A 27,011-nucleotide genomic window follows, 5' to 3' on the forward strand; every position below is an offset into this window, starting at 1 on the left:
TACAAAGCGAAGCATTACATTTATTCCCTTGGGAAGAAACAGGCAAGGCCGTTTGTCCAAAAAGGCCAGTCTTCCTGGCCAAGCAATTCCCCACCAGTGTGTGGAGGGGACAGGGGAAAAGAGGCCAGGCAGAGGCATTCAGCCTACCAGAAGCATCACAAGTGGACTTCATCACTGTTCAGCTTCACCTCCCGCCCAGGGAAGGGTTGCACTGCTGTCACATTTTGGTTTGTGGCAGAATCTCGCAGCCACAACCTGGTGAGCCTTTGGAGCACCGAAAATGACAGGGAAGGAGGGTTGCGCATTGCGCGGCGTCATGCTGAGGCCGGAGATGCTGCTACTGGGATGACCACCCAGGTTGGGGATGCATCCGTGTTGGCCGAATGCAGGATTTAGGTTGGGGGGGGGGGCAATGGTTAGGTTACAAAGCAAAGTTGCATGTTGGATCAGCCTTAAAAGTTAAGAAGGAAGCCGCTTATCCCGAGGTCCTGGCCTTGCCGTTCCCCAATTGCTTCAGTGAGAGACTCCCACATCTCTCATATTGCACCAGCTGCAAGGAAATGGCCTTCTCCTCTTCTCTCTGGCTGCCTTGCAGTGGTTCATCTCCCAGAATTCCCAGCCAGCATGGCTGTTGCTGAGAATCCTCGCAGCTGAAGTCCACATCTCTGGAGGGCGCCCAGGATGGGGTTGGCCACAACAGAACAAAGACAGGAGAGGCAGCAGAACCAAAAGCAGCTCCAATTAAACAGATCCCAAAGAGGAAGCAGAGGGCCTGCTGAGGAAGAAATGGGTAATATCAGGCAGCTCTGTGCCTATTTGAGGGACTTCCATTTTTCTACTGGTCAATGCAGAATCAAAGCTACTAAGATCCTCCTGTTAACAGAATTTACCATCTCCTACTGTGGAGATAAGGATGAGATAATCCTCTTGCCATTCCTACTAGCCCCTTTGAAGGGTGGCTAAGGGTGACAGGACCCGGAAGCAGAGTGTCTGCATGTGGGTGAACTTCTGAGTGATGTTAGTGGGTGCCCTAAAGGAGCAACAGGTCCAGGCTGCTGCAGACTCCTCCAGACCCCAAGAGGTCCCACCAAGTTCCCCAAGACCTCAAACTCTCTCTGGCACGTGAGGGAAGAGGAAGTCTCTGCTTGCTCTGAAAAGAGAGGGTGCTCCTTCCCATCACAGATAATCCTTTAGACCGGGAGCTGCAGGGTCATTTGGGGGAAGAAAGGAAGGGGAAGTGTTAAAATAGAATACAAAATGTAACAGACCAGAAAGACCATCAGAAGTCCAAGGAGCAATGTTGGGAAAGTCCAGCGCCGTGTGAGATTACTTTCCCTGGAAGCCGCTGAACTCCATCTCGTCCTTGCGCCGGCGTGGGGTGAAAAGGGAGCTGAAGGGGTACAGCTTGGCCTTGGCCTGGAAGCGCTGCCCCGCAATGTCGACCTCGTATTCGCCCCGGTTGACGAAGTCTGGGGTCACCAGTTGCTCTTCGCCGGTTTCAGGGTCCGGGTTCTGAACGAAGCCCAGGCAAACGTGCCGCTCCAGCGTGTAGCTGTAAGCGCTGCTGGTGGTCTTGCCAACGCAGCAGCCGTTGCGGTAGATGGGCTCCCCCCACCAGGGCCACAAGTCCAGGTCCGTGTTGTGGTCTTCGAGGATGAACATGGTGAAGCGCTTGTAGACCCCCTCCTGCTTCTGAGCCATCAGCGCATCCCTCCCGATGAAATCCACGCCCTGCCGGGAAAGACAGAGAGGCACCGGGCGGCGGGATGCGACCAGCGATCTCTCCCGCTCACTGCTGGGAAAGACCCCCGGCCAACAACCCAACCACGAAGTCCTTACGGCAACGGGATTTTTACGCTGTCTGCAATGTTTCTTGTAAGAGCTACGAAGCAAGGTAATACTGCTTTCGCGGGGTGGGTGGGGAGGCGGCAGGAACTGCCCAGGCCATCCAGGGGATCCGTGGTTGTAATGCGGAGGTTGGTGGGGGGCAGTGATACCATGACATCACCAGAACAGGTGGGCTGAAATGTTAGGCCTGTTCCTATCCCATTCCTATCCCCAAATTCTTGAGGGTGAATCTTATTTCATGTGTTTATTTATCCCATTTATTTATCCGATTTATATAGCCGCCCAGTTCACAAAGCAAGCGACTCTGGGCAGCATACCACCTGAGATGCCCCTCCCATGAAAAACCATTGGGGGGGGGGTTAGGCTTAAAGGAATAAATGCCCTTAAAGTTCTCCCAAACTTCGGGGAGCACAAGTAGCATGCCGGGGACTCCCAGCCCCTGCACACTGCCCACCCCTGTGAAGTGGGCTGTGAATCCACAGTTCCCCCTCTAGCCCTGCTGTGCCGCCCCCCCATTGCAATCCTGCAAGGGGGCAGTGGCTGGGAGCTGGGAGGCAGACCACCCCAGTGCTGGAAAGTGGCAAGGGGTCCCTGGCTAAGGCCACCTGCTCCACCAGCCCTCCCCTGCCAGGCACGCCCAGGGACCGCCCCTCACCTTGTCAAGCTTAACCCGGAATTCTCGCCCACATTCCATCGGGGTGGTGAAAGCGTCCAGATCTTGGCCCCAGAAGGCAAAAAACTTCTCAATGCGCAAGCTGCGGAGGGCGTAATAGCCAGTGTTCCGGATCCCGTACTTCTGCCCCACGTTCATCACCTCGTTGTACACGTGGAGAGCATACTGCAGGGGAAGAGAGTGAACAGGCCGATGAGGCCAGCGTGGCTGCAGAAGGAGCTCTCTGATGAGTGAGGGACAAAAAGGACAAGTATAAAAAATGGAAAGGGGGGCTTATAACGAGAGCAGAATACCAGCAAATAGCCCGAATCTGCGGGGATAGAGTCAGGAAGGCTCAGAATGAGCTAAGACTTGCAACAAATGCAAAAATAGTTTTAAAAAGTTTCTTTTGGTATGCAAGGAGCGAGAGGAAAGACAAGGAAGTGGTTGGTCCACTAGTGGGAGAAGATGGCAAGAAGGTGCCGGGCAGCAGGGAGAAGGCGGAACTGCTTAATTCCTTTTTCGCATCCGTCTTTACGTAAAAGGAAAAAATAGTCCAACCTGTCAAAAGCATCACCATGGGAGACAGAAGAGGAATGCAGGTCCAAATAGGTAACAAACTGGTAAGAGACCACCTAGCTGCTTTGAACGAGTCCAGGTCTCCTGGACCAGAAGGTTTAAATCCCAGGGTGCTGAAGCTGCTGGTGGATGTGATCTCGGAACCGCTGAATGAAATCTTTGAGAGCTCCTGGAGTACAGGAGAATTGCCAGGGGACTGGAAAGGAGCTGACGTGGTTCCAATCTTTAAAAAGGGGGGAAAAGTCAGTCCAGGAAACTGCAGACCAGTCAGCTTGATATCAATACCTGGGAAAATCCTGGAAAAGCTAATTAGCAGCGGATTTGTGAACACCTGGGAATGAACAAAGCCAGCAGGGTTTGTTAAGAACAGGTCATGCCAAACAAATATCACTGCCTTCTTTGATAGAGTGACTAAATTAGTGGACTGAGGAAATGGCATGGATATAGTATACTTAGATTTCAGCCTACTTCTTGGTAAGACGGAATGATGTGGGGTAGGCAGTACCACTACCAGATGGATTCGCAGTTGGCTGACCAGCCACACTCAGCGTGTGGTCCTCAGTGGATCTACATCTACTTGGAGGTCCTCAAAAGCCAACACAGTCCTGATGCAGTCCCTGCATCAACAGAGGGATCGTATCAAGATCACGGGAAGGGATGGTACCGCTCTATCCCGCACTGGTGAGGCCACACTTGGAATACTGTGTCCAGTTCTGGTCACCACAAAGCAAGAAAGATGCTGAGGCCCTAGAAAGAGTGCAGAGAAGAGCAGCAAAGATGATGCGGGGCCTGGAGGCTACATCCTATGAAGAACGGCTAAAGGAACCGGGAATGTTTAGCTTAACGAAGAGAAGTCGGAGGGGAGACACGAGAGCAGTCTTCCCATACTGGAAGGGCGGCCACAGGGAAGAGGGCGCCGGTTTATTCTCCATGGCACCCGAGGGCAGGACAAGAGCAACGGGTGGAAGCTCGTCAGAGGGAGGTCCGCTCTGGAAACAAGGAGGAATTTCCTGGCAGTGAGAACTATTACGCGGGGGAACAGCTGTCCTCCTGGAGTGGTGGGTGCTCCATCGCTGGAGGTTTTCAAGAAAAGATTGGACAACCATTTGTTCAAGATGGCATGAGGACTCCCGCCTTGGGCTTCGGCAGAGAGTTGGACTAGAGGATCTCCAAGGTCCCTTCCAACCCTAGGATTCTAGGATTCTATGACATAACCATGGTCAGAGGCACTCTGGAAACTGAAAGCTAATAGCATTTCTCAGCCACGTGTCTAAACTGCTCTTCAAGATACTGCTAATGCATTCTAAAGATGGCACATGAGCTCAGCCTAGACCAGCCTTTCCCAGCATGGTACCTAAGGATCTGAAAGGGACCCTTTGGGGAAAACAGGTCCCTCCAGAGAAGCATAAACCTGACGATTTCTGGCCATGCAAACCCAACTCAAGCAATTTTATTCAAAGGAAAAACAGTAGAGACATTCCTCCTTATATACGGTGGGTTAAGTATCAAAACCCATTGCAAGAAACAACTCAGAAAAGAGTGAGTAAAGTTTTCAGCCAAAACATGCTTATTTCAAACACAAATTCTCCCAAGGCTCCTTCTAATTACGGTCCAAGAAATATCACAGAAATCATCTTAATCCATCAAGCTTTTTGCAGCCATAATCTCTTATAGCAAAATAGGTTCCTAGTTCTTAGTATCTTTTGCCTTAACAAGCCAACCAAAAGAGGCTCTTGTGCAACTCCAGCTTGGAGCATCCCACAAGCAAAACTCTAAAGGTTTGTGGGAACCTGGCCAGCCATAACAGATGACTTGATTTTCTTCACATAAAATATATGGGATGCAGAGCCAGACTCACATACCACAAAACCCACATTTTCCCCCAATCAATCATTTAACTCAGCATCTGGGTGCCAAGGCCCCTCCACCCCACCCCCTCTTCCTTTTTTGGGTGGGAAGGAAAGAATATTAGGGCCTGGGCAATGGCTGGAAGTAGGAGCAAATGGCATTTCCCTGTAATGTTTATGTGAAAAACCCAGAGTCAGTGGTTTGAAAGAAATCAACAGTAATTTTTATCAGCACATAGATCCCACACTGGAGCTGTCATTCATAACTACCGTTCCTGAAACTGACTAATATTACGGACACTATGGACTTCATGCAGATTGTTTTTTGATATTTCCATTTCATAATATAATCTCTGGTTTCTACACTGTTGATCTCCTCTATTCTTTTTATGTATTTTTATGAGAGGTTTTTTTTATCCAAAATATCTTAGCAGAACCTTAGCAGAAAAACTGCATTTTTAATAGCTCTGAGAACTCCCTCCCACCTTCTCCAGGTTCCAGAATGCACCAATAAGAACTCCTGAATAGTGCACTTAATATCATATTTTTGAAGCTGAATGAAATGACCCCTGAAGTAACTGGGAGCTCTTTGGGGATTGAGGGGCACTGCTGACTGTTCTGTTTTGCTTATTTTTCTCTCTCTCTCTATGAGCTCCTTGTTAGCAGCTTGTAAGGTTTTGTTTATGTTGAGGCAAACTAAATAAATAAATCCTTTTTGGTGGTCTGGATGTTTTTAAAAGCATCTTCCCTCACAAAATGCATTCTACATTTGGAACGATTAAAACTGGCTCTGGTAAAGATTATTTGGGGGGGGGGGAACTTCGCTTTCCTTCAATTTTAATTTTAATTAACACCCTCCCCTCCTCAGTTTTGACAGAACCGGCTGCACCTTTTGCCACCTTCCCTTAGAAACATATTTTCAATTTGATTCATTCTTCCAATATTTCACTTCTTTTTGGGGTTCCTTTCACCCTTTTCTGGATCCGTAACTGCAAAAGGGAAGGGAGAGAGATGTAATGCAGGAAAATGGAACAGCATGTTCCATACAGAAAGGTGGCCATGACCAAGTTACAAAACCAAGTGCAGTGAATAAATTCTGCATCTGGAATGCAGACCTCAGGAAGCAAACAGATGTTTGCTCCCCTCCTTCCCATCACGATTCAATGCAGCCAAGAACCCTTCATAGGCAAATCAATATAGGAGTGTTACCAAGGGCTATCAAGTCAAAAACTTTATTCCAGTGAAAGACTCACAAAAGGGAATCAATAACAGACAGACAAGTGTAAAAGACATAGGAGGATCTTTGAAGCTAAATAAGAGAACTCAGCGACATCGCGAGCATCCTGAATGTTCTTGTCGGCTAGTAGGAAGGCTACAAGATAATCGTTGGACTGCCCTGGCCTTATTACTAAAAAGAGGGAAATAAAATTCCAGTAAAAGGCCAAATAAAATCTACAATGCAAAAACACATGTGTCATCATGTTTACTTCTTCCATGCCACAAGGACACAGCCAGCAGATTACAGGAGCTCTGTGGAGCTGTCCCCGCAGCAGCGCAGAGAGACGGGCGTTGCAAGTACCAAGGGATAAAAATCACAAGCTTGTGCAGTGAGACCAGACAACTGATGAACCGCTTCCCCTCTGCCGGCAGGTCTTTCATCGCTATCAAGCCCTTTGGGGTCACCAGGCCAGGGGCAAATGATCCAGGCCATCCTCGCAAAATAGGAGAAATGTGGAGACCAACCAGGGGCACCCACTTCCCTAAACATAAACCTGATATAATTTAGGAGCCTGAAAAGGTGCTACTGTCACATCTAGGTACTTTCTGGCAAAAGCTCTTAGATATAAATTGTGGATTGTATCACACCATCTGGGGATTAGGTCCTTTAACCACAGGCCCCCCAAACAGCGTGAAGATTGATCCCCACTCACCTCGATGGGGATGTAAAGCATAAAGCCCGGCTCCCCCGTGTGCGTCATGCTCATGACACGGATTCCATTGGCGTAGCCGACACTCATCTCCTGCAGAAAGAGGGACCAGGACATCAATCAACCCAGAATAAACATTGAAAGAAAAAGGAAAGCTTTTTTGTTCACTTTACCAGCAAGCAACAGTCTTAAACTGGAGGGAAACAGATTGACATTCTGCACAAGAGAGAACTTGAACCAGCACTTAAGATCAAAATACTGGCAGCCTGCAAGACGGGGGGACCATGCCTGCTTTCTGCTCTTCATGCTCGTTAGTCTAGAACCGTGGTTTTCAGGTCAGGCCACCAACAATTTGCCCACAACAAGGACTTCTGGGGCATATTCCAAATGCATTACTGAAACTCTGCAGGTTTGGCCAGTGAATCAAAGTCATTTTGCAAGAATTGTGCCCAAGAAGATGCACAATGATTTCTTAAGAGCAGCAAGCGGAGATCAGGCAAGAAATCTTCCAGAGAAGCTGGACAGCAGAGGTCAGAATCGATGGGCTGCATCCGATGCCTTATGAAAGACTGCATCTTGGAATGTAAGAGAAGTAAATGGCAAAGTGTACAAATTAACTAAATAAAACAAAGAAAAATAGGTATGTTCTATAAGAGAAAAGCAAAGGATCTGCATGAAGCAGTCTGATCTTCTGGAGTGGAGTTGATGAAAACATGCAGGAAAGTAATGATGTAACTGGAGAAGTGTTAAAATGTGGACTGTGTGACATGCATGATGACCGTATCCACGACTTAACAAGTGGAAAAACGTCCTTAGGTAGTCCTTGGGTTACAACCACTCATTCAGAAACAGCTCAAAATTATGATGGCTCTGAACAAGGGGTACTTGTGACTGGTCCACAAAGTTGCGGCTGTTACAGCATCCCCGTGGTCACATGATTGCGATCCGTGCACTTGGGTGCCTGGCTTGCGATGATCACATCACAGCAAGCCGGGAACATGTGATCACCATTTGCGTCCTTCCCTGCTGGCTTCCCACAAGCAAAGTCAATGGGGGAGCCTGCAGGGAAGGTCACAAGTCGCTCCTGTAAGTTGCTCCCACCGCCTTTTCTCCTAAGGAGCCTCACTGTGGAGTGCAAGATCCCATTTTCACTCTGTATGATCCCCCCCCACTCCCCAGCATCCGCCTGGGGCCCTTGCCAGCCCACCCACACTCCCCAGAATCTACCCACAGCACCCCGCCCCATCCTCCTTACCTAGGGCTCCCGCCTCTTTCCGCTTTTTTAAAATAATAATTTTATTAAAGTTTACAAATACAAGAGATACAAGACTAATACAAACTAAAGAAAACACAACCTTCATGGTCCTGGATTTACAACAGCAACAGGGAGTGCTGGGATTGCTGTCGCTAAGCGATATAGTCACGTGACATCACACTTTACACCCACATCATCCCAATTGCCGTCGTAACCCAAGAACTACCTGTATTGATTGCCTTGCAAAGATGGAAGAGCAAATGTAAAAAGCACAGGGGGATTACTTGATAATTGGCCCTGGAAGGTATCTGACAGAATTCTGCTGGGAAGGGAGCAAGACATGGCAGCAGGCAGAACCAGGGAAGTGCGGTGAGGCTTTATGCCCGGCAGGGGATGTGCCGTTCAGATATCTCCTCCTTAGCAAGTCACTGAGAAATGTGTGAATGGGAGGAAGTATCATACATTGGTTTAGAGAAAGCGAACAGGCTTGAATTACGAAACGTTTTGCACAAATTAGTGATGAAGGTAGGCTGGAAAATACGGTAAGGGCAGTATATGATGGAAGTAGAGTATGCATGAGAACAAACAGAATACTTAGCAAATGGCAGAAAATTGAGCAAGAACGTGCAATGCACAAGGATGTGTGATATCCTCTTGTTTAATGCATTTACGGATAAATGTACAATAACTGCTTGTGGTGACATTAGAGTGTGCTGGCTGGGGTTGCGAAGAACATGAATCTTTCTATGGTATTACTGACTATGAACCGGATGGATGGATGGATGATGGATGGATGGATGGATGGATGGATGGATGGATGGATGGATGGATTCATTCATTCATTCATTCATTCATTCATTCATTCAATTTCTATAGCCACCCATCTCACCTGAGTGACTATGGGCAGTGGACAACACTAAAACAGCCCCAAAAAACAAATCAATAAAAATGAACACAGAAACATACAAACTATCAATAAAACACCTAACATAACCATGGACAGTGGCAAATCCAATTAATATTTTTCACATTCAACCCAGCCATCGTAAAACCTCTCCACGGCCACCAGACCCCCGAGAGAATGTTTGCAGCAAATACTAGACAAATTGAATAATGCAGCAAGGAGTATGTGCCACACAGCAATCAGCAGAGCCAACACCTGGGTCAACAGTGACAGGTTATTCAACGTGAAATAACGTTGGATGGGACTGGCTCTCAGAGTTTAATGCTGCGTTACAGGTTTACGTTTAATCTGGGTGCCATCAAATGAAATGAGGAACAAACTGTAGAGCAAACACATGAAGGAAAAGAGAAGGGGCTGAGGGAAGGGAAAAGGAAAGAAAGCTGAGAAGGCTGCGCTTAAGGATGAGATCCTCCAAAGAGAGAGGGGAAAATTTTAAAGAACGCAGGCAGTGCATGAAATGGCGTAGGGACATGGTGGAAGCTAGGATGGTTTGGAAAGACAGAAAGGTATGGAAAGAGGCAGCAAATCAGATGCTGCTGATGTAAACCAGATTTAGCTCTATTTCTTTTCCTTTTCTCAGACCTTTAATATCTTGGGCCTATAGTTTCTTACTCCTCTCCATGCTTCGTATAAGATGGTTACCCCGGAAGGCAATCGTGTGACGGAAAAGAATAAATGAATGCGACAGGCTTTATTTGGCCACTGAGTTGACCCGTTTTCTGGGTTTGGACAATATACCAAACTGTACAACTAACTAAACAAACTGAGCATGTTGTGCAACTGCAACGATGAGCCTTGAAATAACGTCCTGTGAGAACACAGCCACACCTGTCTGGGACTAGAAGCTCAACCAAAAGACATAAATTTAGCTCACCCAAGGTACTGCCCCATCCCAGCTTCACTGACATGTAACCAGCAGTAAATCCTAAAGCTGCACACTTCCAGTGAGGGATGGGCAAAACGTTTCAAACCTGAAACACCCTGTTTCAAGTTCGAAACAGCTGTTTCGGGTTCAGTTGTGTGGTTTTGATCATTTCAAGCATTTTGAAGAGCAACTGCTGCTCTGTTGAGATTCAGACTGGTTAATCACTGCTACTCTAAGCTCTTGAGAAGCGCTGTTTTCCCAGGATGTTTGGAAAAGCACGGTGCTCCATTCACCAAACTGGGAAGCCAAGCGCATCAAAATGCGTCCAGGCGAGACAATTCTACGCCTGGCCTATGCTTTTAAAATCCGAATCAGAACTAGGCCCAGTGTGTTCAGAGAAGTTTGGCTAAGCCACCAAAGCCATCTGCATGAGAAGGAAAAAAGTAGCTAGTTGAAATGGAAGTCACCCACCTTACAGAAGAGGGAAGGGAAGTGTTCGGGCGTCATTGGCGCGTAAGAGAGCTCTGACAGGACATCCATGGCACGTGGGCCGATCAGATTCAAAGCTGGGGGGAATAAAGGAAAGGGATTCGGCTTCTGAGACAGCGGCAGAACAGGAAGTCTCAACCCACTGAGACCCTCCCTCTTTTTGCAGCTTGTCAGCTCAACTCCACTCAGCAAGGGCTTGGAAAGGATTGGGAACCTGCAGGCAGATTCCATCGGGGCGAGAGGAGGCCACTTAAATGGGAAAGGATGCCTGGTGATTCTAACACAAGCCCAGGAATCCTTTTCGGCTGGAGGCTTCTTACATCAGCCTTCCAGGCCAATGCAGGCAGCTCTTCCAAAGGCCAAAGCCTCACGTCGAGCAACTGCCCTCATCCAGCTTTTGTGTTCGGCCTTTGGATTGTGCGAGCGACACCAACGCTCCACCCCATCTCACGACAGCCACCAATGGGCCTGGGAAGCTCCCTGCGTTGAAGGGCCCTGTGCCCTAATATTATGGCAGTATAAGTTCAAAATACTTGTTTCTAGTAACAAGGACCGAAGCCGAAATCAAAAGGCAAATCACATTTTAAAGACAACGTGGAATAAAAACTTGCATTTTAAAACTGAGCAAAAGAACACACAGCCAAGGGCTGTTCCTCATGTTACAAAGCCACCAACTTGGATCTGCCGCCAATACGCTGACCCAAGAGCCAAGACAACCCTGCGTATCTGACAGACACAGTTCGATTAAAATCTGCTTGCCACATTTATGGTTTTAGGCAAGCTCTGAAAAACACAAATGTGAAAAGGCCCAAGGGGAAACCAGTCATCCCTGCAAGCCTGGCTCGCTCAGTCTCAGGAGCCCACAGACCTGAGGCTCCTCTTGAGGGATGGTCATTCGCGCTGCTTCCCCAAGACTCCAAGCAGGTGGGCCGGGGCACTGACTCGCCGGACCAGAGACCTGTCCAAGGACAAGGCTAACTAGGAGTGAGGTGTCTGAGCACCGCAAGCAAAGCAGCAGCTGAGGCTCCCTTGAAGGGTGGCCCTGCCCTGGTCCAGAGACTCTCCCAGCTGGGCCTGCACTTGGCAGCTGCCCTCACCTGTGTACTTCCAGGTGACGTCTTCCAGGAAGAGGTTGCTGTCTTCAGGCATGTGCTTCTTCAACCAGGCCCAGCAGTGAACCTGCTGGTCTGTGGGGGAAATCATGAAGAAGCTGCAGTATAAATCACAGGAAAGCCATTTAAGCCCAAAGGGGACACTTTTTCCACAGAGCCTTGCAAAAGAAGCCATCAGATAACACCGTTACTAATTCATCAGGCAGAGTGTGGTGGCACCTTTTCCAAATAACCGATTTTATTAAAAAGCATGACCTTCTTAACAGCCAGCCAATGCAAATGGCCAATCAGGTGCTCACGGTCCAGCCTGATGGCAACGGCCTTCCCCGTTGTCTCATCTGCCACGGCTAATGGGCCCCCAAGTCTCTTCTCACTTCCGGAAAGGCGCCTTCAATACAGCGGGCACATCACATTCTCTGGCGTTCAGGTCTCTAGACTCACACAACGCCCCAGTTTTGTCTATCACACTATCAACAGATGGCTTAACCATAGTTTATCAAATAAACCACAGCTGGCTTGGCTAACACTACAGGTTGCACCACTGATCATGGTTTAAAAGGCAAAGTAACTAGGAACACACCACACAGGCCACATTTTGGCTAAGCAAGATGAGCAATGGAAGGAACTGCAGGGGTGTCCTCTGAATTCCATGAAACCACGGCATGGAATGGGAAAAGATGCCTCCCCTCTCTAGTTATACTGGGGTGACTCAATTTTTTTTATGCCTGCGTCCAAGCGGAGAAGCACTATATAGAAGCCAAGGCATCTCTTAAACCACAATGACGGCACAATGATATCACGTGCTGGGATGTTGTCATGCAACTGATGCCATGTTGCACTTATCATTCTGATGCCACTGTGGCTTCTCACAGACTCCTGCGCGTGGATGGCGAGTCATGAAAGGCCCCAGAGGAGGGAGGCTGAAGCCAGCAAGTATCCAGGTTACAGCTGGGTGACCCTACCTGCGTTTGTTCAAGCGGACCACGCTGCAGTCGTTCTCGTACCCGCCGTTGTGATTGAGCATCCCTGTGTGTACAATGTGCCCAACTGGCACGTCCAGGTCATTGGAGAAGAGATACTGCAGAACCTCCAAAGCTTGGCCCCCCGTGGACTGCAGCAGATGGAAGAGGGAACACAAAGGTAAGAACAGCCTGATGGGTGAGGCCCAGGCCCTTCAGACTCCGGCACTTTAGTCCTCACTGTGGCCCGCCTGATGCCCCTCAGCAACGGGGAGGAGACACAGCGTCTCCTGACACTGCTCTCCTCAATGGCATCTGGGGGCAAACTGATCCAGAGAAAGCCTGGTACCAACAGAGCAGTGGCTTCACATGTTACACAAAGCCAGGACTTGTAATTAAAGTTTTGCAATACTCCAAATTGGGTGCATTTGCAAATGACACTAAGCAATAAATCATGGTTTATATACCACAGTGTTTAAATTCACAATATGCTACTCAGGCAAAGCCTAAAAACTCATATTATGTCCACAGTCAGGTCACTGTAAACAAGCATGGAAACCTCAGAAACGAAAAGGAAAGATCTCAGGGAGGACACACTTACGCTTATCTCAAACTTGGTGAACGAGGACATGTCAATGACACACACGGCCTCTTTGCAGCACTTGACCTCTGCCCCCACAATGTCAAACCAGTCTGGCTTGTAAAACGTCTTACTCTGATCCAGAGCCAGCAAATCTGCCGGAGAGGAAGCACAAGACTGAGCATGCCCCACCCCCCGTAAACACCCCCTGTTGGCTCTCCGGGGCGCATACGGGGGACATCACCCTCACCTTTCCCTGGAGGGACAAAGTATTTTGCCCTCTCAAAGCCATGCTTCTCCATCCACCTCGCTCCCTGGGCATCCAGCCGGTCATAAAGGGGAGACGTGCGGAGTTGCCTGCCGGTCTGGAAATCCCAGCGGGGAACTTTCAGGTCATAAATCAGGGCTGGAGAGGGGCCACAGAACCACAGAATTAATGTGCTGGAAGGGACACAACCCATTATCTTTCCAGTCCAGCCAGAATATCGTTTACAGTCACCCAAACACCCAACTCAAATTTTAACAGGGAAAAAATAAGGCCTCCGGAGCATTACATGCTAGTTCAAGAAGCACCCTGTCCTTGCGGTGAACTATTCCTTCTTCCTCTCCGCAAGACCTATAGTGTGGCATTACTTTTATGGTAAGGTTTCCACTGACCACGTCTAGCTTTAAAGTGCAGCCTGAAACCAGGGTGTTAAGCTTGTCTGAGCGCTTGAAAGCCAACTATGGTTAATATTAACCTTCCTGCAAACGGGGAGGAGAATGTGACTCCCCAGGAGGTTCCAAATCTCTTGATTCTACTCAAAAGACATGAAGAGTTTTGTCTGAACTTCCTTGGTGATACAAAAAAGTAATTAGTTACTTCCCCACTCCAGATTCCTCCATTTAGAAACAGCTTCCAAAGTCTTGAGCTTCAGCCCTCTAACTAAAGAACGAGCCAGTCGCCAAAGCCAGGAAACGGGCGCAGAGGCTGGGCTCGGCCCCTCACCCACCTCCATGAACACAGCTACTTACGCATCACTTCCATGACCCGGTGGCGGAGGAAGGTGCGGCTGCTTTGCAGAGCTCCAAAGCGCTTCAGGTCCAAGGGCCAGACGTTGTCAGAGGGGTAACCGTTCACCATCCATTCAGCCAGGTACCTGTCAGAAAGGCAAAGAGCTGGAAGGGGCCGTGAAGCCAACAAGTCCAGCTGCCTGTTCATTGCACAAATGGCATCAAAGCACAGACAGGTGGCTTTCGAGTCTACCGAATGTATCCAGGGAACCCATCGCTCCGAGTCAGTGATTCCAAACAGCACAATGAGAAATGCGAGGAAAAACCAGAATAGGATCTCAAAGAGGTAACTCATCGGTCGCGACCCTATAGAGCCCACAGCATTTGGGGCAGCGTCCCACTGGGGTCAGCAAGGCCACTTTCTGCAAAGAAAAGTCCCGTGCGCACAAACTAGACGCAAAGGAAAAGGGAGAGACTATACGTATAGAACATGATCTGGTTCGATATGTATCCATGATCTAGAAAAAAAGGGGATTCAGCCACTTGGAAAACTGAAGTCAAATGAAGGAAAGCAGTCTGCATGTGTAAAAATAGGAATGTCAGTTGTCTATTACATCTTGTAAATAAGTCCAAAAAACTTACTAGCCTCCTATTTAAGAAAGATTGTGAAAGCCCCTTCTTCACAATATGGGACTAGCTTTTCAGTAAGTTAAGGAGGGAAAAAATCATTTTGCTACACAGACATACACACCCATCAAGCTTTCTCCCCCCACTCTTCACTGATAGGAAACGAGTCCACTTACTTGCCTGCTCCACCCGCAAAGGATGTACCAGCCGCATTCATTCCTGCTAGGACAAAGTAGCCCTGTATAGTGGGGGATTCTCCCATGATGCATCGCATGTCTGGAGTAAAGGATTCTGGGCAATTCACCAGCTGCATTATCTCCAGGGCCTCCAGTTCCGGCATCCTCCGCAGCAAGGCACTCAGAAGTGGCTCTGATCACCAGAGGCAGAGCAGACAATTACCTCCCGCCAATGTGCAGAGACAGAGCAGACAGGTGGGCCTCCCTCCACCCAACAGAGCTCCCGGCCTCCAACAGTGAAACTTACTGGGTTTTGCTCAGAGCAAAGTGTGCTTCTAGCCCAGATGGCCATTTGTTCTGTGGCAACGCCACAGCATCTTAAAAGGAGGGTAAGTGGAAAGGGCCACCAGGGTGCGCGTGCGAAGTACCACGCCTCCAAAAACAACAGAGGGAGTACAGGACTGGGGCCATCTCCCAGACGCTTTGCTCAAGCATCCAGAGGATTGTGCTTAATTTGTGCGAGCTGCCCAGAGTCGGCTGCAGTTGGGCAGCATCAAAACTGAATCAATCAATCAATCAATAAAAATAAGTAAGTAAGTAAAGCAGGCACTCCTTCTCTCAGGCCAGACCCAGCAGCCCAGCCGCCTTACCAAAGTGATCCCAGTCTTCCTGCAGGCTCTGTATCTCCAGCTGGTTCCGGCCCTCCGTGAAAATAGGCTTGGGGTTCTTCTCAAAGCCACCGGAGAGGATGCCCCCCTGCCAGCTGCGAATGTAGATCCTCCCGTCAAGGTCCACAATAGCTACAGAGGAGAGAAGCAGATGCTTGGACCCAGGGAGAAAAACAGAAGGCTTGGGTGCAGGAGGAGGGGGGAACCAGCCAGCAATGCGGGGGGGGGGCTCTCCTTGGCTGCTCTGGGGCCCATCGTGCACTCTGGGTTTCTGCACGCACGGCCAGGCTGCCGTCCCCCACGGCTGAGTGCAGAGAAGAAGGGTTGCTGGCAAGAAATTCTCCAGCTGAGAGAGCGTGGAAGCCCAGCAGATCCTCAGCCAGCGCTGATGCTCCTGGAAGGCTTTTGCGCTGTTCTCTGCTCACACAGGCTACTTCAGAACGACAGCACAAGCGGAGGCAACCCCAGAGCCTTTATCCTCCCTCTACTCCAGAGCAGCGTGTGTGTGTGTGTGTGTGTGTGTGTGTGTGATGGTCTTAAGAACCACAACTGTTAGGCCAAGGTTCTTTCTCAGCAAGCACCAGAGAAGCGAGGAACCTTCTCTACATGGAGTCAGGCCTGGGCTCTGCCCTGCCCAACACTGTCCCTCCTGATTCCCTTGGCCTCAGGTCAAGGCCCTTTTAGCCTGTTCGTACCCTTTAGCTCAAGGACGAGAAATCTATGGTGCTCCAGGTGTCCAACTGGCAGACCATCAGCCCGTACTCAAGCCCCCTCTCTCTGGAGCTGGCGGCCCTTGAGCTGACGGCTCCTGGCCTTTGCTTTGCGTGGGAATGCCACGCCCCTCTGCATGAACACCCGTGGCCTGCAATTGTGCCAAAGCCCCAAGCACCTGCGGGAGAGCGCAAGAGAAGGTTCCTCACTTGGAGTGCTACTCTCCAGGGGCGTCTTCAGGGGGCGCGTCAGGAGGTAGAAGTGCTCGCAGGCGTGCAGCGGGATGCTGACTGGCTCCTCGTTGGAAAGACCCAGCTCATAAGCCCACTGAAAGCAAAGCAGGTAAGTCAGAAGCCAAGCAACGGGCAGATTTTACTCCCATGGGGCTCATTCTTCAAATTCTGCTGTCCTGTTTCAAAGAAGCATTTAAACCCACCGTTTAAATAATAAATTTTTTTAAAAAACACCGTAAGGAAGAATAAAACCCCCAAAGCCCAACATTTCATAGGAACAAATAAAAAACCCAGATAATTTAGAAGTGTATATAAGTTGGTCTGTAACCTGGAGGACTGAAACCATTGTTAATTTTCAATATTTCTGTCCAAAAGGACACCTGCATGTAATCCATTAGAATTCCTTTCATTAAACTGAAACTATGGAAACTAAACGTGAGTAAAATAATCTTTAACCAAAGTGCTTCAATACACATCGACATTGTATTAATTTTTCAGAGAGGGCTATTTCCCACGCTTTTAAATATCGTTACTGATCCAAACAAAGATGATCTTTCCAGTGTTTTGCTATAATAGATTTAGCAAAAACAACAACTACTGAATTCATTTTTTATGCTGCACCCTAAGTGCTGGGAAGAGTTAACAATAAGGTCAGACTTACTTAACCATTTTAATTGCTTCTTTATCATTTTTTGGCCAAAAAAAAAATTCAAGCAAAACAAGTATCTAAGTCGATATAAACTCCAGAGGTGGTAATATGGAATATGATGATCACAACCTTTCCAGTTCAATCTAGAATTGCTGCTGTTTTAAGGAGGGGTGTTAGTACCACCTATAAGCTCTTTCTGGTCAATTCAAGGACTTGCTGTAATAGGAGGGAATTTCAGTTAATGAAACTCTTACAGCTGCTCAAAGAAACATCAGTGACAATACACGCAATATGCAGCACAAGGAAGAAAGAAGACTGCAGGATCAATATGAACAATTGCCTGGGAAGAAGCGGTGGGGAGCCATTAATCTCTGTGACCAGAGGCAAAATAAATGAGGAACAAGTTATTTATTTATTATTTCAGCTTATACCCTGCGTTTCAACCAGTGCAGCACCCAAACAGTTAGCAAACATTAGCTAATATCGTTTAACGCCCGCTGAGCACGATTCGGTGCTCTGCATAATGAGCGCTGACCGCAGAGCCCAAGCAGAAAGGTGGGAACAGCAGGCATCCTTCCCATGAGCCCTTTCCAGTCTTCAGGCAATCATTTGCTTACGACAGGGAGCCAGCCACACGGCATCCACTCACCTGCTGCCCTCGATCCCACCAGCCGCCCACTCAGCCCAATCGCAAGCAAGTCTAATGAGGCGAGCAACCTGCCATGCTGAAACCCTGCCTCTCATCTGCCCGAAAGTCCAAGCCACCGAAGACCTGCTTGGATAGGCCTAATTTGGCAGGCGGCCGCAGAGCCCCCCGAGGAGAAGACCCAGACGTCATCAGGAGAGGCTGGGCCAACCGGCCCTTTAGCCCCACAGTCCGATCAGGGTCTCACCTGTCCAGCACAGTTAACGAAGTACGGGCACTCAATCAGCCCTCGGTCAGTCTCCACTCCAGTTACACAGCCCTTCTGGCCCAAGACGTGGATGACGCTGGTTCGCTCGTGGATTTGAACCCCTGGGAAGGCAAAGGCAGGGAAGAAGTCGGGAGCTCTCTGGCGATCCACCGCAAGGGAAAGCCGCGAGCAGCCTGGTCTTGCACGGTCTCTCCTGGACTCCACTCACCCTCAGCCAAAGGGACACGCTGCGAGGAGACAACTCGACAGAAGCTCATGGACGCTCACACACTCCCTGCCAGTTCGACAAACAGAACGCTGTGCTCGGAAGGGTATCATCTCGCAGCGCGTCGCCTTGACCCAGGTGTAGGCAGAAGGCACGCTCAAGCCCTGCCAGGAAATCTCAAGCAAATTCTGCCAGAATCAGAAAAGGCTCGATGCCACTGACCTTGACTTGACCCAGAAAGACAGTTCTGGTGCTCTTAAGCAAAGGCAGGAGGGTGGGGAGAGGGGTCACAGCTCCAGAACTGCATCTGCATGCAAGCAGGCCCTTAGTGGCATTTCAAAGCTAAGAAGAAATCCAGCTGCAGAGCAGCAGTGAGGCAGAATGCAAACACGGAGCCAGAAGGACTGACAACTTCAATGAGAAGAGGTTAGTTAAGCCTTAATTTAGGGACATAGGGCTTTTTCTGCAGCAGGAGCCCCACTTTCGGGGTAATTTTTTGGCCTACCACAACTACAGGTGTGGCCAATGGTGCTGTACCATCACTGAACTGGGAAGGACTCAACTTTCAGCATCTTGGAAGTGGCTGGGGGAAGTTCAAGTCATGATCTGTGTGACATCACCATGGCTTGTAACTGATGCTTAAGTCACAAACAAGCAGGTCGCATTTCGGTCTGGGTCACGAGCTAAGGATTAAAAAAAGCCCACATGGGTCCAAGAAAGCCATCCGTTTTGCAATCTGGACCTGAGAGCTTCTTCAGAAATGCAGCTCCAATTCCGTGAGACTTCTTGACCAAGCAAAGCTGTCTAGCATTGCCTCCTCTTGCCCACTACAAAGGGAAGAATGCTTTGGAAAACAGCAGCCCTCTGCAATGCCAACTTCAGCTCACACCATGTTGTGATGCCAACATCCTTTGCTGTCACTTAAGGGTGAAGGAAGACTCCCAAAAGCCAGAGAAGGCCACCTTCTCCAATGCAGGACTTCCAGAAACAAGAGATCTCAACTCTCACAACCTCTTGCCAGTGCTGTCTACTCTCATAAACAGATACTCCCAAGGCAGAGAAAGGTCTTCTCTGCCACAACGGCCTGATCCTTTTAGCAGGAGAGTCCCAGAATGAACCTGGAGCCCCACCCCTGAAGCCACATGTGCAGGTCTGGCCTTTTTCATGCCAACTCCAGTCAGCGTTGACAAGAGATCCTGCCTGTTCTCCAACAGAGGCAATCTAAACCTGGTCCTGCTTAGGGTAAAAGCCCAGGATGCAATGAAAATTACATTAATCCTGATCATCTGATAATCCTGATCAGCTGAAGCTTCCTGGTTCTGGTCTGTAACAGTTCCCTCCACTTCCATCAAATAGGACCTGCTTCCCCCAAATGCTTGTGAAGCAACGTACACTGAAGGCCATAAAGGAATTCAACAGTGGGAGAGGAGCCACATCCCTGTGGCTTTGCAGCATCACTCCACCCCCCCCCCTCCACTCCAGCGCCCAACCTCCTGAGAAAGGAAGTTCCGGCAGGACACCGGGGAGGCTGGGCCATACCATTCGCCGCAGCAGCACTGGCCAAAGCGAGGGTCACGTCAGCAGATGATACAACGGCATCCTCAGGCACGTGCATAGCCCCCACCAGGTCATGGATGTTCATAAAGGGGTGGAGCTGGGCCACTCTCTTTGGCGGGATAAGCTCACAGGGGATCCCCATGACTCTGCCGGAGACACACACAGGAACCCGTTACTCTTGCTCCAGCGAGGCGGGTGAAGGGGACGCACCCCCCACCGGATACACACATGTGTCCACTTACTTGAGCCGTGAGGCTATGCGCTTCAGGGAGATCAGCCGGTCTTGTGTCTGAGCCAGTGAGATAGAGCCCGTCCTCATGTAACCTAGAACAGAAACAGCATGCCCTCAGCCTCCGTCCGGTCCCACCAGAGGGCCGTTTCCTGCACTACCCATTCTTGGATGGGAGAAGAAAGGGAAGGAAGCACGATGCAGCGGCTGGGTGAGCTTGGACAAGAAAATCCAGGCTTTTGATCCCTGCGCGGCCAGAAAGTGAAGTGAGGTGAATTTACACCACACTGTTGTCATATTCAGCCTGATACTCTTTGTTTTATTTTATTTTATTTTCTGTCCCGCCTTTATTACTTTTATAAATAACTCAAGGTGTTGAACATACCTAATACTCCTTCCTCCTCCTATTTTCCCACAACAACAACCCTGTGCGGTGAGTTGGGCTTATCTCAGGCTGAAAAGTAGTTCTGATTCTGAAGATGAGCCTTCATTGTCTCTTTGGTTTCACAACCAAGCTAAAACTTCAGCTGAAAGGAACTAAGGGCTCACTTGGTTCTTCCAGCTATTCCAAAAACAACTGATTCTGTAACAAATTCTCTTACAGACAGTGATGCAGCCTAGGGCCTCTCTAGCAAGCTCTCCCAGACCTCCTCAGGCCTCGTCAGAAGGACTCAGTCCCGAGCCGGCTACTTGGACAAGCCAGGATATCCATCATCGTTTTCACTTTAGCCAGAGCATCAAATCGAGTCAGAAGGGACTAGAGTAAATCCTCAATTTGCATACCTCATTTTTTGCAAGTTAAGGGGAGCAGCCAAGCCTGCGGGCTCTTTGCTGAGGCCTCCCAATTTCTGGAGCCAGAGGACCAATAAACCATAACGAAAATCAGCTTTCAATACACAGTAATACCCCAGTTTGACTCCAGTTGTGCTCCTGATGCAATTGGAGGGTGCCAAGAAGGCAGCGACAGGGATGTCTTCTCTCCCAAATTGGCACCTCCAGCGCTTACCGGTTTTTACGCCGGTCTCTTGCTCAAGCTGCTGATAGAGCTTCTTTGAGTAATCCGCCATCTTCAGCTCAATGGACAGATGCCGCACGGTGCTCACAATGCCCGAGCAGAATCGAGTGGAACCGGCTGCCAGCCTGAAAGAGGAAAGCCAGAGAGGGGTGGGGAAACGCTGGACTCCGAGGCGGAGGAGAGAAGAAGCAGTCCTGAAGCCCAGTTTTAAAGGGAACCAGGAGGGTCGGGCAGGGAAGAGCCACATCAGGGAGAAGGGGGCCAGTTTGTCTTCTGCAGCCCCCGAGCTCACAGCCCCCGAGTACCTAACTGGGAACAGGAGAAGCATCCAAAAGGAGAGTGCAGCGTTGCTCAAGCTGAGAGCTGCAGGTAGCCTCTGAAGTAGAAAGGGCCAGGTCAAATCACATGTGGCCCACATGTAATTAATTAACCACCACTAGTAAAATTATTCCCCCTGTATTTTGTGGTTTACCCCTTGGGGTGCGCAAAACATTTCAAAGCACCCCGTTTCAAGTCCGATGCAGTTGTCTGAAAGGAGCAGGCTGCCCGAGTCCATTTCAGAAGCGCTTTCAGCTCAAAACAAAACGGCCCAGACAAGACATTTTACATTCGAAACGGTGCAGGTTCAACATATTTGGCCCATCCCTCATTCAATCTCCCCTCCTGGGGATTAAAAATGACATTTCAGCAGCAACCTTTGAAGCAATGGTGGGGGCCGCATGGCTTGCAGCCCTGTCCCTCGACTCTCTCCCCTTCTGTGCAGGAATAACCACAGAGGGAGCATGACCTCCAAAGAGGACAGTGGTGCACAGGCCCCAGGACATTTTGAGGCCAGAAGTTGCCTGGAACAGGGCAGCGCAATTTGTATGAGCTGACTTTTCTCTCTTGTGGAGGGAGCAGCCAGGACCTTCGTTGGATAATTCAACCATCATGGACACAACAAAAAGTGTTCTCCTTTGGGCTGGCATCTCTCTGAAAACTACCCCCATTTAGAAGCAGTAGCCCTCTCCTCCCACAAGCCTCTTATTAGGGTCCACGGAAAAGTAAAATACTTATTTTCAGTTTGTCTTTCAGTGTATTTAAGTTTATTTTAAGCTGTTATAATCAATTTGAGTCAACGCTGAGTCGCTGCCATAGATTCAGGCTTTTTGAGTGCCTCCCACAACGTTATTCAGGGCTAACAGCAAAATAAAAAATCGCAGCACCCAAGAAGTTATATAATCGATGTTTATACAGAAGATGGAGCTTGTGAAAAAAGATGCGGATGCCGAGGGCAGGGAACCTGCCACAGAGAACATTTTTAGTTGTGTGTTGAAAAAAGGCATGCTTTGCTTTCCTCTGATCGTATCACAGAAATAATTACTGTAGAGGCCTACAGGTCTAAGGCAAAAAATCAGGAGTCTGGTAGCACCTTTTCCGACTAATGAATTTTATTAAAGTTTGCACTGAAACTGGGGGGGGGGGAGGCACAGAGGAAACGAGGTGACTTTAAAGTCATGTTTTAATTACCCCACTTACAAATGAAACAAGATATTCAAAATTAATCTTGATTTTGCATTTCATGTTGTTATTTGAAAAAGCAAGTCAAATTCTCTGGAAATCTTTACTCAAATCTCTTTTACTGGCTTTTTTGATAGCAACGTGTCTAGTATCTGCATTACTTGTGTGATTCCGTGGAGTTTCATAAACCTTCCAAATGCTCAAGAAAAGCCTAACCCAACCTCTTTTCTCTCTTTAAAGCTCTCCTTTTTTTAGCTTTGGGCATAACCTCATAGAGATTTGGAACATTATTATTTCATCCTCGGAAGTGGTCCTCAACACAGTTCGCAAACAAAATATAACAAAAAAATTGACAGTATCAGAAAACAGCTACAAATTAGAACCCAAATGATTTGCAGCAACTGTATGATGCAATAAGAAGCATCGACCTGAAAATTAGTATCTCAAAGATCAAAGAAGATACTTTTCACAGTGAAAATGAACAATTGCAAGTTATACATAAATGGTGGAAAACTAGAGCAAATAGATAATTTATGCACAGTATGTTCAAGGAATGTGGGCTAAAGGTGGGGAAATGGATGCAGAATTTAAGATTCAAATTCTGCTGGAAAGGTAGTAGGAGGTCTGTCTTGAGGAATGAACATTTGTCTAAAGAACTGAAAATGGCTGCATATAAGAATGTGCATCTATCTGCTCTGTGATATGGAAGTAAGAGTTGGATTTGTCATGGGAAACATAAACGTAAATTGAACATAGTGGGATTGGGGTAATAAAGGTGTGTGTGGTAAAACAAGGAGATGCAGCCAAGAACAAATGGGGGCTGAATGAACGTGTACTATACACAAAGGGAGCACCTAGCGCAAAGAAGCACAATGAGGAAGTTTGACCGCCTAAAGAGAATGAATGAAGATGCATCTCAAAACAAATCGTGGGTGGTTTGAGAGGAAGAAGACGACAGAGAAAGTTATGATCGGACAGAGTTGGTGACATCCTCAAAAAAAGAGCAGTGAGAAGTTTAAAGAACAAAAGGCAATGTATGGGGCACTGGTGGAAGCAAAGATGGTTTGCAAAGACAGAAAGGTATGGAGACACACGGTAAATGCTGTCCGCGTAAAGCAGATTGAGCCATCTTTCCTTTTCCATCTCATGCCTTTAACCTCTTACTATTTTTCTGCAATTCACATAACTGCTTACCCTGAAAGGGAGTAGCATGATGGGTATTTATGCACATAGCAGTTGTGCTGGCAATTTACCTTTGCTAAAATACTTTGGAAATGGTAGATTTTTGTCCACTTCCTTTGTATCTACTATGCTTCCTGCAGTATCAGACATCAACATTTTAATCAACAACGTAATCTTTACCTGCCTTGCTCCAGTAAGACGATGTCCTTCCACCCTAGCTTGGAGAGATGATATGCCACGGATGTACCCATGATTCCACCACCACAGATAACCACCTGTGCATGTGCTGGCAGGGGCATCAAGTGAGGTTCAACTCCATTTGTGCTGCTGTGCCGGGAGCCATAAAGCCTCCACCACCTCAGTCTCATTCTTTGCCACTGAACATCTAACAACCGTTGGAGAAACATCATGCTGATGGTTAGTCAGTTCTCCAAAGATGCACAGGTAAATCTTCACAGCTGCTGCTAATTCTGCAAAAGAGGAGCATGCTCTTCAGTGTGCATCCTTGGAAAATGTGCAGTGACTTCAATGAGATCGGCCAGCATCATCATCTCAGTTATGTGTGAACAGATCAGGGTCCTTAACTTTTTTAGGTGGGTGGGAACATGAAGAATTTTCAGAACATGATTTGGCCCTTCTTGGAAAATGACTGTTGGGATAGTTGCCCATTCACCACAAGCCTTTTTATTACTTCAGTATTTGGAAACCACAACTGAAACAAAAACATTTCACATTTTGTTTTTTAAAAGGCCAATTAATAATAAATGTTGGGGCAAAACTATAATTCCACCAAAATAAAGAATATGAACACAACAAAAATGCACTCTGCCAACAGATGTCCTCCAGGCTGTCAGACTACAATAATCCCCAGTCACTAAGGACAATGAGCATATTGGTAGAGCGATGGAAGCCCCTCACATGCAGCAGCCACTATACTGGGAAATATGTGGAAAAGGAGTGGACGTGAGAGCTGGCTTAAGTTCAGTGGCTGAAACTCAACTCTTCTCTTTGAGCCTCATTTGGACACATTCACGTAATATACTTGACCCCAAACCCAGTCAACAAAACACCCAACATGCTATAACCAAGTATGTATTATACCTGAATGCAATACAAAGAAAACAGCTGAATTTAACCCACAAACGGTCAAGACCCATGTTACTCTGGTCTGGCGTGCTGTGTGAAGCGAGCCAATATGCCACAGCAGAAACATCACCTGTCATACCTCACTGTGCTTTGGCACAATTCCATGGGGGAAGCAGCTTGCCCTCTGAATGCCAAAAGTACATTTACTGCACAGGGCAGCACTGACTCAGTCACACCTTGCCCTTCAGTACAAAAGTGATTACCTGGGGAAAAAAAAAAGCCTCACAACATGGCAATAAATGGAAGAGGAGGCAAATCTTCCAATAATAAGCTAGTTCAGGTAACAGCCTCTTTTTATATTTTTAAAGAACGGGAGCTCAGCCATTCTTTCCTTCTGATTTCTTTCTGATTTCTGAAGGCTTAGGAAGCCCTGGGTGCAACCTGAAATCATCTCATTTGAATGCTGGCAAACTGCTCCTGTTTCTACCTTGGGACATGGACCAGCAGGTCCCCCAGGGCCATTATCATTAGCAGGACCCCTGCAAAGGGGGGTGGGGTGAAAAAGCTGGTCTCCAGCTCCATCTGGGCTCTTCTTCTCCTGGGCTACTACCAACTGCCCTAAGGGAAGGATCCTCAAATGCTGTGTTTGTTGCATGGTAATTTACCATTATTTCTATTGCTTTAAAGCCATTTGGCCAGGATATATATAACTGTGGAGTCCTTGGTGCTCTCCGAGCCTTGTTGTTTTCTTGCAGACGTTTCATAGCCAGGCTAGGCAACATCTTCAGTGCAAACACTGAACAGCTTCGCACTGAAGATGTTGCCTAGTCTGGCCATGAAACGTCTGCAAGAAAACAAGGCTCGGAGAGCACCAAGGACTCCGCAGTTCAACCCTGAGCTACAAATACTCGCTTTGATTGATATATATATATATAACTGCTGTAGGTAAGTCCACAGATGGGTCATTATTATGATTATCAGATTTCTATCCCACTTTTTTCATATACAACGCAAGGCGGCGAAGAAAAGCGAACTGGGGAGGATCGCGAAGGTGGAGGGCATTTCATTGACCCCAAAGCCAAGCAGCCCTTCCCAGAGGCGGCAGCGCCCGAGGGAGCGGGGGGGGGGGCCGCTGGGGTATTATGGGCTGCAAGGGAGGCGGCCGCTCCTACCCTTTGGGGTGCAAGGAGGGAAAGGGGGGATCCCTCTGCGCAGGCGAGGCGGCCACCCCAGCCAGATTTCCGCAAGGGCCGGGACTCTCGGGGCCGGCGGAACGGCCCCCCTGCCCGGCCCAGCCGCGAGGGAAGCGGGGCGCCCCGCAGCAGGACCCACCTGTCCGGCCTCCGGCGCGGCGCTCACCTGGACGCGCTCGCTGGAGCCTCTACTTTGCATCGCCGGCCCCGCCCCGCGGCGGTCATCTGCATAGTTGGCCCCGCCCCCACAGGTATCGTCGCGGGCAGGGAGGGAGGGAGACCTGGGGCGGGCGCAGAGGCGGCGCGCGACCTTCCCTCTCCGTTTCCCGCGCGCGCTTTACGGCCGCAGCGCGCGACAACGTCGCGCCAGTCCCCTGGCGCAACCCGTCGGGCAGCAGCCAATCGGCGCTGGGGGCGAAAGGAGCGGGCGGGGATAGACCGCAAGAGCGAGCGCATGCGCGCTTTGAGCGCCGGCGAGCCGTCGCTAGGGCGCCTGCGCACTCTCCCCGCTGTGGGTCGAGTTGCAGGAGCTCGGCGCGGAGTTGGGCGAGTTTTAATCTCTTTTTTCAGCCCCGCAGGAAAGTGGTACCTAATGCAATGCGCGCCTAGCGAACCAAACCCTGCCGCGTGCCTGATCAGCTGCCAAGCCTACCTTGCAGGGAACAGGAGCCACGTTTTGTCCGGCGGGCTGCCAAGAAGGAGCGGAAAGCGTTATTGCCCCTTCTCCTTTTTGCCTTGATTTTATGCATCGTACTTGAAGCAACCCCGTGAACCGTTGACGTGGCCCGGAGGCTGCAATGGCGGGGGCAGCCGGGAGCAGCGCCGGAGGAGAATGCCTTTTGCTTGACCATCCCAGGCACTTTGGAAATCCGAAGCAGCAAGAGGGAGTGGAAGGGAGCCAATTTGGGTTAGTGGTTAAGGCCCCGGGCTAGAAACCGGGAGACCGGGACTCCGTGACAGCTGGGTGACCGTGGGCCAGCCCCTCTCTCTCAGCC

The 27,011-nt window shown here is 49.0% G+C and overlaps 1 protein-coding gene across 4 annotated transcripts; it reads right to left on the bottom strand.

Moving 5' to 3' along the window:
- PDPR (pyruvate dehydrogenase phosphatase regulatory subunit) lies at positions 1-26,353 on the bottom strand. 4 transcript variants are annotated; one of them, XM_063313252.1, is made up of 18 exons: positions 26,183-26,353; positions 23,918-24,207; positions 21,047-21,180; positions 20,054-20,135; positions 19,794-19,957; positions 18,029-18,150; positions 16,463-16,580; positions 15,525-15,674; positions 14,875-15,067; positions 14,093-14,217; positions 13,329-13,484; positions 13,100-13,233; positions 12,502-12,650; positions 11,525-11,637; positions 10,410-10,504; positions 6,858-6,947; positions 2,504-2,686; positions 1-1,731 (listed from the first exon to the last, which is right to left on the bottom strand). In XM_063313252.1, the coding sequence occupies exons 2-18, from the start codon at positions 24,145-24,147 to the stop codon at positions 1,327-1,329; spliced, it is 2,643 nt and encodes an 880-aa protein (XP_063169322.1). In that variant the 5' UTR covers positions 24,148-24,207; positions 26,183-26,353; the 3' UTR covers positions 1-1,326. The 4 variants fall into 4 exon arrangements, with proteins under 4 accessions (XP_063169322.1, XP_063169321.1, XP_063169323.1 ...); XM_063313251.1 differs by having other exon boundaries at positions 26,156-26,353; XM_063313253.1 differs by lacking the exon at positions 26,183-26,353 and adding an exon at positions 25,818-25,876.
- Positions 26,354-27,011: the final 658 nt, after the last annotated feature.

The sequence above is a fragment of the Candoia aspera genome, chromosome 11 (genome assembly GCF_035149785.1).
Source record: "Candoia aspera isolate rCanAsp1 chromosome 11, rCanAsp1.hap2, whole genome shotgun sequence".
NCBI lineage: Eukaryota > Metazoa > Chordata > Lepidosauria > Squamata > Boidae > Candoia > Candoia aspera.